This window comes from Fulmarus glacialis, unplaced genomic scaffold (genome assembly GCF_000690835.1).
Source record: "Fulmarus glacialis isolate BGI_N327 unplaced genomic scaffold, ASM69083v1 scaffold20024, whole genome shotgun sequence".
NCBI classification, from domain to species: Eukaryota; Metazoa; Chordata; class Aves; order Procellariiformes; family Procellariidae; genus Fulmarus; species Fulmarus glacialis.
The window spans coordinates 3,341-16,372 of NW_009210138.1; the positions used below are offsets into that span (position 1 = coordinate 3,341).

Below are 13,032 nucleotides of genomic sequence, written 5' to 3' on the forward strand. Positions count from 1 at the left end.
AGAGCTGCTGGGATAACCTGCCCTTGGGACAGGGAAGAGTACATCAGTAGTTCCAGACACAGCTCCTTGTTCCTTTCTCTTTCCATGTCATTAAGGAAGAGTAATCCTCTCTAGGCTGGGAGCTCATACCTTTCTGTTAAAAACAGTACTCCCTTCGGGCCTGACAGGGCAAGGGGCTGAGCATGCTTAGCTCTTCTGCCATTTTTTGGGATGTGCCCAGCACCCTTGTGAATTGGATCCCTTACTCCACAGGGTGGTAGCAAGAAGTGCTGCCTTACTAGGAGAAACAGAGAATCATGTTTTATCTGGCATGTGCTCAGCTATTAACAGGCATGTGTTTTTGCTGAGTAACAGGAGGGATGGGGGTGGAGGAGTCTTTCATTGAGACATGGATGTGCTTTATTCTTTTCTTCAGATCTGATGCTGCCAGGAGTTGTAGTGCCATCTTCTGGCTTTCCTCAAGTGGAGCGTGGCACACTCTGTGCTGTCACCCTCTTGGGAAACAGGTATGGAGGATATCTTTTCTTAGAAACTAAAAATGAAATGAAGCTATTTTTTACAGGAAGACTCTGGGGGTTTTGAGGAAATAAAAGCAGAATTGTTCTCATGCATTTGATGCACTGTGGACCTAAACAATGGAAAATACAGCAGAAAAAAAATCCACTTAAGTTTCTGGGTTGGGATATGTTTGAGCTCAGCTGGGCAGCTTTGCAAATTGGTTCTTTTGGACCTGTGGGGGCACAACTGGTAGATTTGTTTTGAAACAGTAATTTTTTTAACAAAAGATTGTATTCTACACAGTTGTCTTTTTGTCTATGAGGAAATCCAGAGTGAGGGAGCAGTGCCAAAGCTGTTGGTTTTTTCCCCCCACCGCTAGTCTCTTTTGGCAGTGCATACAATTCTTGTACTTTATTAAAGCAAAGAATGTGTCACTGCACAACTTTTACTTCAGTATCACAGCTGCACATATCCTTGGGATTCTTTGGAAGACTTTACATACCAGAAAGATAACCAGAAAATACCTAGATGCTTTAAAAAAAAGCAGGTTGTAAAGAAAAAGGACATCACAAAAGAAATTCAGTATATCACATGGCACAGTCTGTCTTTCTCCAAGTAGAATCATAGAATCATTAAGTAGCACAGTGTATTTGTGCTGTCCTGCTGTAATACTCCCTTCTTTTCCCAGAGCTCCAGTAGCAGTTGCAGTTGCCGCTATGTCCACTGCGGAGATGCTGGCTGCTGGAATGAAGGGGAAGGGCTTTGCTGTGTTGCATACTTACATGGATCACCTCTGGTGGGTATTATTGCCAGGCATTTGGTAAAATGTGTAACAAGTCTCATGTGTTTACTAAAATCAAAATCTGTGCCCCAGTAAGCTTAATCTGTCAGTTCAACATACTGAGCTATTTGGGTACCGTTCAGATATGACCATTGTTAAGGTTTCAGCTACATGTTTTTGATGACCACACTTTTCTGACAGAAGCAGGTGTCTGTCCTGACATCTATCCATTATACACATATTGGAAATAGATATATAAAATTATTCACTTGATTCAGTTCCTTCAACCTGAGAGTAATTATTACCGAAATGAAGCTAGAACATCCCTGCTACTCTGATTTTAGAAAATCTTCTTGTTCTTTAAAAAGTGAACTTTGCGTCATTTTTGCTTAAAAATGGTCAACTGTGCCAGTCTCAACCAAATAAATGAGTTGCTCTGCATTTGGATTCAACTGCTCTGCTCAGTTTTAAATTAAGATTCATGGGAGGAACATAAAGTTTATGGAAGAAGATAAGTTAAAAATAAATTCTATAGTTTTGAGAATGCGGAAGAAGATCCATGCAACTGCCAGTGCCTTTTATCAGGGTGACATTTGTTCATTGTTCTATGGGTTTCAAAGCAGTAAACAGAAAGCTATGTTATGCTCTTTCTTCCTTTTATAGGGAATATGGTGACAAATCTTATCCTCCTACCTTAGCTCCCTTGGTAACAGATTCTGCTGAGAAGGAGAGTGCTGAAGATGAGGAAGAGGTGGAGGGCAAAGAGCCTGTCATCAGCTTCTCCACCGACCTGTTGCAGCATGTGGACGTTGGTGATTTGAGCCTGAAGGAGCAAGAGAGTTGTGCAATACTGATGGGAAAGGAGGAACTCAATGAGAACGGAGCTGCAGAAACAGCTGAAGATGCCAGCACAGAGGTTCAGCATGAAGCTTAAGACAGTAGGACTCCACAAGGTATTTTTGCATACAAATGAAACCAAACTGTGCCCCTTTGGTTTGCTGAAACCCATACCCACGATCTAGATCACTGTGCATTCTGGACAGCTCACTGCGAGAATGGGGTAGAGACAGTTCTGTGTGATCTGAAAGTCAGTGTGAAAGAACTGAGTGCTGTGTTCTGAAAGACAGACTACTCACAGCTTGCTTGTCCTTTTTTTCCCTGCAGAGCAAATGGATGCATTGTTTAGTCAGTGCTTTTTTCATGCCTTAAAATGCAAAGTAAAGAAGTCAGATCTCCCTCTGCTCACCAGCACATTTCTACGCTGCCATATGTTCTCATGCTGGTATGTGGTAAGAATGTCTTTGGATTTGCATGCTGTGTCTTTGGCTTTAAAACTGTGAAGATCAAGTGTGATATTTGGGATGAAGTTTTTGACTCAAAAGTAAACTTCAGTCCTTATCTAAAGTTATCTAAGATTATGCTCACTTCTTACATCCAATACTTTGATGTAAGGATTGTCCAGACCAGGATATGCACTTGGTAGCTAACTTGAGTTGGCTGACATTTGTTTCAAGATTGTTTAGTCACTTAAGTGGCCGTTTGCCTACCCACAGGAAGATCAGCATTAGTTTCACTCATCATGTTCTGTTTATTAGCTTGTTTGAAGTAATTCTTTCTCTGCGTGGTTCGTATTTCCACTGTTAAAAAACTTCTAGCATAAGTAGCAAGATTTAAGAAGAAATGAAGGGTGACTTATAACTAAAGAACTTTTAAAAAATCCATTTATAGCCCTGCTGGACAACAACTGGACATAAAGAAATCAAGCTATAAGAAGGTAAGATTTTTCTGTTGGTTTTTGGATTAATTTAAATAAGAAATGAAAGGAGAGAAAAAGTTTGAAGTCAAAATTGTTCAAGTTAGTTAAGCAAACAGGCAAAAAAACCCCTAGAAGCTGTTCTTAAAAGCCAAGTTCTCTTTCTCAACTCTGGATCCTGTGGGATCCAGAGAGAAAAGTAATTGTCCTGAAAGCGTGAGCATTGATCTGCTTTCAATGCAGCTAATGTTATCTGCCACTATATACCATGATAGCTGTTAAAGGGTTCTGATCTTGTTGGACAGTGCAATTACTTGCAAGAAGAGGCCATTCCTTTTCTAAACCTGTTAACGAACAAAAACGAAGAGAAAGGAGACAATATGTCCCTGTTGTGTAGATGACAAGAAAAGACAAAGTGCATTGCCAGATCCCACAGTAGTCCATGTGAGATGTACTGTGATTTGGCTAAGAAGGTCACAGAGCAAACAGGTGGCAGACCTACAAAAGGAACACTTGTTTACTCTGTTTTAGAGCCAGAGGCACTCAGTGCTCCTTAGCAATTGCTGTGTTTAGAGAAGCAAAGGTGTGGGGTGTGGGTTGTTTTTTTTTTAAAGGAGTTTTTCTGATTTGGCAAATAATTGGGGCAGTCAGAAACACACGAACAGGAATTTAAAATGCTTGACTCCACATTTCTGATTGTTGCTTCCTTCAGTTCTCTAAATTCCTGCAATGTATGCAGCACCAGAAGATCTTACAAGTGAAGGAGCTGAACAAAGGTGTGGAGAGCATCGTGGAAGTGGACTGGAAACATCCAGAGTATGTAGAATATTGTAGCCTTTTAAAGAGTTGGTAGTCTCTGAAAGAAGGGCGTGGAATCTGCTACTTCCAGCTCTATTACCTATGCTCTGCTTGAATTCCTGTTCTGAATAGCTGTAGCAGCCTTCATTTCCTAATCTTAATATGCTATGGAGGGGTTTTACACCCTGCTTCTATACAACATTACTTACGTTTCCTGCTCTTGTAAAGTTCTTCCAGGTAAACTATATTCTTCCTTCTTTACTCAGTGGCACTGAGCATGTTTAAAGACTGATGACAGTGTAGTGATTTCCACCTTTCCTTTTTTATTAGTTGTGCATGCGTCCATAGAACTTAAGATCTGAAGGGATTTCTATATGATCTGAAAGTTGCATGTGGCTCTTTATCCTTGTAGTGGGTGTACAAATTTTCCAGAGAAACAGCTTTGAAAATGTTAAGGAGGATTCAATTAATTGCAATTTGTTGCAGTGTTACAATGACAAATTTCTGGCTTCCAGTTTGGATGCTAATAAAAGAGTCATAGTATTAAGCTTGTTAGCAGTCACTAAAAAGCACATTCCTTTAACAGTGTTTTGATAGTTTGTGTCGGCTTCTTTTTTGTTGTTGGGGGAAGGGAGGCAAGAAGGTTTGAAACCCATCAGGCAGTTTTCCATCTATTTAACAGTGGCTATAATGGAATGACTGTTTTATGCCCTTCCAGTTTAAGCAGGTCTCCCCCTCCCCATTCCATCTATGTGCTGGGACAACTCATTTTTCAGCTTTGAAGTGAACTTACCTGTCTAAGCAATAACTCCAATAAAAAGATGACACTGCTGCTGAATAAATGCTCATGAAACTACAGTCTCAGAATGTCATATAGAATCAAATCAAGCACTTTGCAAAATCAGAAGCCAAAGTTACAATCTCAAAAAATTTTAAAAAAAGTTGCTGTCTTTTCCATTACACATACTGATTTACATAAATACTCTTACCCTTTCGGTTACTTATTACCCGATTCCTCTATATCAGTGTTTCCATTATCTTTCTAAGGATTAGTAGTTACCTCACATCAAGAACATCCTATTCGTTCCTTCTGCATATCAGCACATTAGCTCTCTCTTGGAATTTTCCGGCAGGCCTGAGGCTTCCTGTTCTATAACATCTCCTTGGCAACTAATGGAGCGGAGACTGTTTCTGCATATCTTCTCTTCTGCATTTGGAAAGAAGCAGAATTACTTTGACATTTTGCATTAACTTTTCTCTCACTATACTTGGCCTTATCATTAGGAGACAGGCATACTCAAACTCAGTTTGTCAATTCTCTTACTTTCAAGCATTGAATCTGCAGCTCTGGTCACTGAAATGAGACTCCAGCTCCTGCACTGATACGGTTCTTATCCTTCTCTTCCAGAACTGTCTTTTATCAGTGACCACTAAAGAATCATTTCAGCTTCTAAATGTCTGTACGTTTGTGGAGAGTGCAGTTGGATCTTTTTTTAATTTAATTCTAGGGATTCTACAGAATAGGACTGCATCCTTTGAATTACGGCAGTTGTCTCTAATTACGAGAGTCAAATACGCTTAGAACAGCTGGAGAGATTTACTTTTTCCCCAACATACAGGGCTTTGCTCAGAGTGAAAAGTGTTTAATATCACCTCTGAGTTAAGGTGCTTATTTATGTGTATCTTTGAAATGTGTACAAGGACAAATTTAGTAATTGCAGCCAATGCTTCAAAATACTGTTCTTTCATCATGTCCTTTAATCCACAGACACAGGCCCCCACTGCAATGGAATGCATTTGGAGGAACTATACTATACAACAGACCAGAAAGCTTTTTGCACAACTCTGCTAGGTTTTCGTTTCTCAGTGAAATGGAAGTGATAAGTTTCAATCCTTTTCACCCGCACCAAATAATTCTTGTTTCAGCATTAAAGCATTTGCAGTACCTGAAGGATTTTCTTCAGCCTCTGCTGCCCAAGATAGCAAGAGCGAAGACAGAGAACAAGTGTACCATGCTCCTGAAATCATTCCGCTTTATGGGGTCTCAACAAAAATGATCCCGCTCTTTCAGGAATCTGGACACAGGTAAGCACTAGAAAAGTACAACAAAACTGTTGTTATGTGAAGAGAGAGACTAACAAACCTACGCTGCTCCCATTTTGTTAGCCCTCATGGGGAGGGCCCTGTGATGCTGTCAGGAAAGGTGATAGGAATCAAGAATATATTCAAAGGGAAGAAAGATACGAGGCTGTGACAACTGCGTTCAGCAAGTACTCACATCACTTCTCCCACAGCTAAGGAGGTAATAGCTCAAGTGTCAAAACTGATACATTTTACTTGGATTGTCTTAATTTGCCATTGAATAAGACATATTCTGCCCACCCACAGTATGGTTTACTGAAAAGAGGATGCCCAAGAACTCACTTGCCTCCTTGTGCCCTAATCTTGTCTGTTTTGATGTAGTTTAGATAGCACTCAGTGGCAGCCTTTCTTCAACTGAGCACTTGTACAAGTTATCCACAGTCCCCTGAAGTTAGGGGTGCCATTGGGGTCATCCTCCCAAACTAGGCTCCCAGAACCAAGGGTTTTAGAGTCTCTGTAATTACTGCTGTGAGCCTTTTATCTGGTATACAGCAGCTGAGGTAACAAGAAATCATTCCCTAGCAGACATACTTCAGTATTGAGCTGTTGCTACCAAATGTAGTCAGGGTAGTTGCTGTCTTCTGTTTTAGTGACAGAACCCAACACCTAATTATGTAAAGTAGTAAGTTTTCTTTCTCTTTAGAAAAGGCAGCATCCTCTCAAGCAGTGAAGTGAGAAACATCATCATTAACTATGTGAAGACTAATGAGTTGGTTGATGAAACAAACAAAAAGTAAGTAGACAAGGAAGTTGTCCTATCCTGCTTCCACAGGAGATGCTGAAGTTAGAGGAAAAAAGTGAACTTGTTTACTTCTAATGCGTGTTTTTGTTTTGTAGCTTCGTAAAGGTGAATGCCATTCTGTGCGACTGCCTGTTAGATAAATCGGAACAAGATGAAATCTCAAACCTTAAATGGGATGACCTCTTGAGCAGGTGACTGTTTTCCCAATGTAGTGTTTCAGTATTACACAGGTTTATTGCATGCAACTCAAAGCCACATGTTATTGGAGCTAAGGTGTAACTTCCTACTGCTAATACAACAAAAAATATGCAGAGACCTTCACTTGAAGAATCTCTTGTTCTTCACCATTTAACAAGCATCTAGCATTAACTATGGTTGTTGGGGGTTTTTTGTTTACCTGCTAACCACTTATCAGGGAAAGCTTCCTAAACAAGTAGTGCTTGGTTCTGTGTATAATCTGTATGTACATATTTATAAAGCCATCCTTTGCAATAGATAGCTGAACATGCCCTTTTTAGGCAATGGTAGTCAATCATCGTGCTCTTTATGTGCAGCACAGCTTCCGCATTTATAACGTAAACCCACCTTTTAGATCCAAGAGGCCTGAGTATCTGACACAAGACCATTGTTTCCATATACTGAAAAACTTTGCCTAAATGTCCCCAATGTCTTACTTGCCTTGAGCTTCTTCATCACACAATGCTTCTGAGGCACCTCCAGCAGCTTCCTTTATTTCTGAAGCCAAGTTTGCTTGTGGGACAGTAACACAGTTTATGCTGAATTTTAAACTGAAGTTGCTTCACCGATCTGTGAACAGTACAACTGAACAGTAGCGTAAAGACAAAATTAAAGGTTTTCCTCTACAAGAACCAATTTATAAAATTTTACCAGTAACAATCTAAGCTATAATTTTTGTGAGTCAGTACACTAGCTTTCTTTTTAGTCAGTCCCTTTCTTTAAATAATAGCTAGGATGCAAATCTTTGCATGAGATCATCATGCATTATCTTCTTAAGATACAAATTCTTCTCACACATAGAATCTTGGCTTTCATGTAGTCTCAAAAACCTTGTGAGAAAAGCACAGTTAACATCAGCCTTACTGTGCTGTATAGACTAATTGGATGTATAAACTTTGTTCAGGTGCCTTGAACGACTGCAGCCCTTACACCAGGTGACGTTTTTTGGACAAGAACCTGTTGTGAGGAAGGGAAGCATTGAGCCCATCGATATAACCATAGCACTGAGATCATATAATAAGAAGGTAAAAAGAAAACTAAAATTATGGGGTTTTGAGCAGAAGCCCAGATTCTGAGAGCAGCTTTGGCAGCTCATTTTTCTGGGGTGAACGGGACATGACTTGCCAATACCTACAGCAGTGATGTTTGCAATAATTATTAAAACCTATAGGTGACAATTATCAAGAACCTTGAGCTCTATGGCCTAGACCCACAGTGTGTGGCCAACGTTCTGCAACAAAAAGTACAGGCCAGTGCCACCATCACCCCAGTACCAGGAACAAAAGACAGAGTTCAGGTCCAGATCCAAGGCAACCAAATCCATCATCTAGCCAAGATGCTGCTAGGTAAGTCTATTCTGGAACCGGGACGGGACTGGTTACAGCAAGATATGGATTTTAATACTTGAGCTCTGAATATTTACCTGAAGGGAACTCTTGGTTATCTTGCAGAAGAATACCAGCTACCTCGGAAATATATTCAAGGCCTTGAGAAGGCTCCAAAGCTTGGCCGGAAGAAGTGAGAGAAAAATCTACTGTAAGAGTTACTCAGATCTCATTATTTATAGAAGTGTTCTGCCGACAAATCCAGGATAATGTACAGGCCCTATTCATTCAAAAATGAGTCCTGGATGTTTACAAGGTCTAGGATTCACCCAAATAATAATACTGCTCCAGCTGTTAATTTTTCATAAAAATAAAAAGCTGAATAAAACCCCTAGCATTATCCTTTCCCGTATATTTTCTAGAAGTTCCTCATGGTGTACTGGTTTTCTGGCTACAGTGGCTTTTGGCTAGTAAAAAAATCTTCTAGCAAAGGCATGGTAATAGAATCTCCACCAAAATGTGAGCAAAGTACATTCCAACTCATTGTCCCGGAACAGTCAGTCTGTTGTGCCATAGATTGTGTGTATCAGAAGTAAAATCCATTTGGTTTTAGATTTTATCCTTTTAAATATTTCCAGGTATTAATATCAGACATTTCAGCACTGAGAATGAACTCTATTAGCTGGATTTTTATGGTTTATATTATTTTTATATATAAATACATTCTAATGTATTACATTAACTGTAATTTATCACAGGCAGACAGGGGTAGCAGTTCTGTCAAATCCAGCTAAAATATTAAGAGAAGATTAATGGAACACTTAAGATTAATGGAACACTTTGGTCAGGTTTCACAGCGGTAGATGTTCTGTACCTCTTTAGCTGAAGATTAAAACTCTTTACAGTAGGGTTAAGCAACTTAAATTCACGTCTAGGAAGGATTCCTGTATTTTCCCTTGAGACTTAATACATGAAAGTTCCATAGGAGGGCGCCAGAAAAAGAAGTTAAAGAGATTTCTTTAATTACTGACAGTTTTATTATCGTTGTCTTTTACACTGTCTGCATATGAACAAGTAATTTCAGAACCTTCAAAAAAGCTGGAAGTGAGACATTTTTTAAAAATGCCATAGAATTACTAGGGAGTAGTAAAAATAAATTACAGCATTGCAAAAATGCATTTCACTTTGCCATAGAAGCTTTACTATTCCATTCTATACACGTTATTTTACATGTTTTACAATAGACATGAAAAATAAATTCACACGAACTAGGCAACACGATATACTAACCAAAGGCACTGCCAACAGTATTTTGCGCTTAAGGAAGGGGCCAATACTTCTATCCTAGCCACAGCTCAACTGACTGTTGAGAATTTGAGTTTCAAGATCTACCAATTCTTCAAATGCCCCGTATCTTGAAAAAACAAAAGAAACAGCCCTCCCCTTTACAGGAGGTTTTCAGCAGCATTCACGGTAATTGCATAAGAAGCCATGCCTTCTACAAAATGTCAAAGACATGCTGGGTTCCGGGAGGGGAGGGGGAGACAGTCACCAAAACTCTAGTAGAAAACAACAACAACAAAAAAGAAATCTTTACAACTTTTAGCCAGAAAGATAAGGGATTTAAAAACAAGCATCTGGATCTTTACTTCTTAGAACCAATGGCAGTTTTTACAGTGTTCTCTCGCTTGACTGAACAGAAGTATTTATACAGTGCTCTCAAGACTCAAAGCACTAAAAATGTTACTTAAATTACTTCACAAGTGCATAGTGAAGTAATAAGTATTCTTGTAAATGGACAAACAGCCCCAGAGCATGAAAACTGCTGCTCTAATTGGGCTGCCGCCACGTTGTTAAAGGTCATCTGGGTATAGAGTACAGTACAGCTGGGAGGCCCTTCCTGCACCGCGGGCCAGAGGCCATAGCCCTGTTAACAAACCCTTTTACGCTACTGACTAAAACATGAGCTGGAACTAAGCTTGCAGAAAGTGGCATTTACACAAACCAAGGGGCTTTAAGCGATGCAGTTACTGTCTTACGGTTTATAAACAAACATTCTCAAGTATAGATCTGGAAAAAAAAAATAAAATCCCAAGCAGTCACCTTCAAGAAAGAAACAAAACAGTTCCTCGTCCCTCTGCGGACGAAAGCAGCCTCATCACAACAGTACTTTAGGTAAATGCGGGGCAGGACTGACAAGGCCTCTTGATAAAAGCCCCTTCCAACTTCCTCCTTAGCCAAAATGCAAAGTTTGCACACTTAAGGAAAAAAGGCACTGAGGTAAATTTTAGACTCTTCCATGTTGCCTCTGTGGTAGCTGTTACCCAATAACCTGTTGCCTCCCTTCCCACTTTGTGCAGGCGGGGGTCACAGCAGTCTCCCGCGAGCTCAAAGGGACACGTTCATCAAGTCAACATGAAACCCTTTCACATGCTCCATCTGAATCCGGCCAGTATTAATGTTCTGTTTTCTCTTTACGCTTTGTTGCGGTGTCCTGTGTAAACAGAGGGAAGACTGAACCTGGCTGTGTGCAGCGTGCTCGGCACAAAGCACTGAGAGTAAACATGGGGCCCATCCTCTCAGGTTGGCATCCCTGGAGCCTCCCTTGCCCTTCAGCCATCACTGCATGGCGTCAGCAAGGTCAGGGGCGCTGGTTAGAGTTATGGCAGTAACTGATGCTCCAGCTCAAGGATTTTTTTTGAAGGATGCGCAGTGCATGCATCAGAGACGGTGGGAGCCCTGAGAGAGGGAGGGAGAGACTTAGTCTCCTCTCCTAGCCCCACGTAGAGAGCAAAACCTGGTAACCTTCCTGGACGTGCAGGCAGAGCACCAATTGCGAGTGGGGAGGGAGGGAAGGAGAACACGACATGGACAGAGTGGCACAGGGAGGGAGAGGATGGCGTGTCACGGACAGGAGTGGTGGGAGAGCAGCGCAAGGAGGGTTAGCAGGAGGAAGCATGGTATGAGAGAGTGCTGGGAGGGAAGCATCTGAGGCCAACGGTTCCCTTACTCTTCCCAGTGCTAAGGCTCTCCCACACAGGCAGCCTGTGCTCTTGGTGCCACATCCACACCCTGGCCCTGGTCGGAGCTCCTCTCCCTCGGTGCCAGACCTGTTCATAGCTAAAAATCAGTTTGATTTGTGAAAGGGGGTTTTGAGCTTTCCTGGGTTAGTCTGTTGGATATGTATTGCTAAACATTCAGTATCAAACTATCAGCCCATGCCCCAACCATCATCTTTACACTTTTCAAACAGAATTTGTTAAAACATAGGTCCCAATTCCTACAGAGTAGAAAACTGGTAAAACACTGGCTAGCTTAGCTAAGCATCAGGGGTATTTGCTTTAATTCACATCTGTTTTCAAAATTGGAAGTTAATTAGAATCAAAATGGATGACTTCTCCTGGAATTAATATTACCAAGTTTCAATAATACTTACTAACAGACTGTTTGGGTGTTGCAGCTGCCTTGGTGTCATAAGTTTACATTTCCCTGGCTATCTTAGCCCTGATCAAGTCTGTCCGACATTGGTTGCAGCTGCAACACCCACATGGTTTGGTGCAACAACTTCCTCTGCTTTATCTGCTGCTTCCTGTGCTCTACTTACGAAATGAGAACTCGGCCACGTGGGCACATGCAACGAGCCGCAGCACCTCCGAACAAGAACAAGCAAGTTGCTGGGAGGAGCGTAAACAGCAAGTGTTGCCCTGCTCAAAACATTAGCCAGTAGATGTTCCTGTTGGGTTTAACACCGAGCTTTTTCCACGAAGCTTCTCCATCTGATGGTACAGCTGAAAAGCGAACCAGCAGCTGTGTTTGGTGTGTTGACGGGCACAGTTTTAAAACAGGCTTCCCGTTCTTTGACTGGCTCTGGTCCTGGGATAAGAGGTTTCAGAAGAAGAAAATGCTCTATGTTCATTTTATGGGTGCTGTGAGCCAGTCCGTAATGGGAGGATGAAGGAAAGTGACTACTATAAGGTGTCCTGAGAAGTGTCTTTTCATTTTAAAAATAGTATCTAGCTTAGTCTGATGCCCAGTGCCTCCTGAAGGGTTATCCAGGCTTGCCTCTGGCTTCTTTCAAGGTCTGTTGCAGTCTCTGTTTAAACTTCTCATACTTCCTTTGCACTTGCTGGATTTTGTCCTTTTCTTCTTTGTCCAGTATCATCAAGAAGTTCTGTAGCTCTGGGATGGAGAATGCGTCCCACTGCAGAAACAGCAGAAACAGAGGGAAAGTAAGCACACACCGTTCACCTTACTGCTTTTGTGTTTGGGGTTTTTCTTCCCCTGAATCTGTGAAGAGGAACAATAAAAGACATTTAAACATGTATCTGATCTCCAGGTAGCTTAATCTTGGAGAGAAACGGGATAATAGGCTACAGCATAAAGGACCATCCCAGTCCTGACCCCCTGAGACTGTAGATTTAATAGAAATTATCTTTACTCAGGTGAATTGAAGCTCCCACTGCAAGAGATGACACAGCTCCCTAAGGAGCTGAAATATGTCTGGAAGTAATTGACGTAGCATTCACCCGCACTTCTCGTTACGAAGGGGGAGCGAGGTCCCAGCAGGCAACGCTACCCAGCAGTTCTCTTTTATTTTACTGCAAAGTTACAAAACTGTCTGAGCTTCAGCAAAGCTCTTGGCACGGGGTGCCAGCAGACTGGCTGCTCCGGCTGTCACCGACGACAGCGTCGGGCTGACAGCGAGGAACAGGCAGGCCACAAGCTGATGATTGCGATCACTTAATAAATACTGCTT

The 13,032-nt window shown here is 41.4% G+C and overlaps 2 protein-coding genes across 2 annotated transcripts in view; one reads left to right on the forward strand and one right to left on the reverse strand.

Annotated features, from left to right (window-relative positions):
* EIF2D (eukaryotic translation initiation factor 2D) overlaps positions 1 to 8,662 on the forward strand; it is an 11,358-nt gene extending 2,696 nt beyond the window's left edge. The window contains 12 exon segments of the mRNA XM_009577087.1: positions 416 to 506; positions 1,187 to 1,294; positions 1,943 to 2,232; positions 2,444 to 2,561; positions 3,008 to 3,053; positions 3,745 to 3,848; positions 5,757 to 5,915; positions 6,616 to 6,705; positions 6,810 to 6,905; positions 7,856 to 7,976; positions 8,123 to 8,297; positions 8,403 to 8,662. Of these exon segments, the coding sequence (XP_009575382.1) occupies positions 416 to 506; positions 1,187 to 1,294; positions 1,943 to 2,232; positions 2,444 to 2,561; positions 3,008 to 3,053; positions 3,745 to 3,848; positions 5,757 to 5,915; positions 6,616 to 6,705; positions 6,810 to 6,905; positions 7,856 to 7,976; positions 8,123 to 8,297; positions 8,403 to 8,473 (1,469 nt within the window). The 3' untranslated portion in view covers positions 8,474 to 8,662.
* Positions 8,663 to 12,324: 3,662 nt separating this feature from the next.
* Positions 12,325 to 13,032, reverse strand: part of RASSF5 (Ras association (RalGDS/AF-6) domain family member 5) — a gene marked incomplete at its 5' end in the record, with an annotated part of 5,387 nt that continues 4,679 nt past the window's right edge. The window contains one exon of the mRNA XM_009577089.1: positions 12,325 to 12,477. Coding sequence (XP_009575384.1) covers positions 12,325 to 12,477 — 153 coding nt within the window. The remainder of the gene's footprint in view (positions 12,478 to 13,032) is intronic.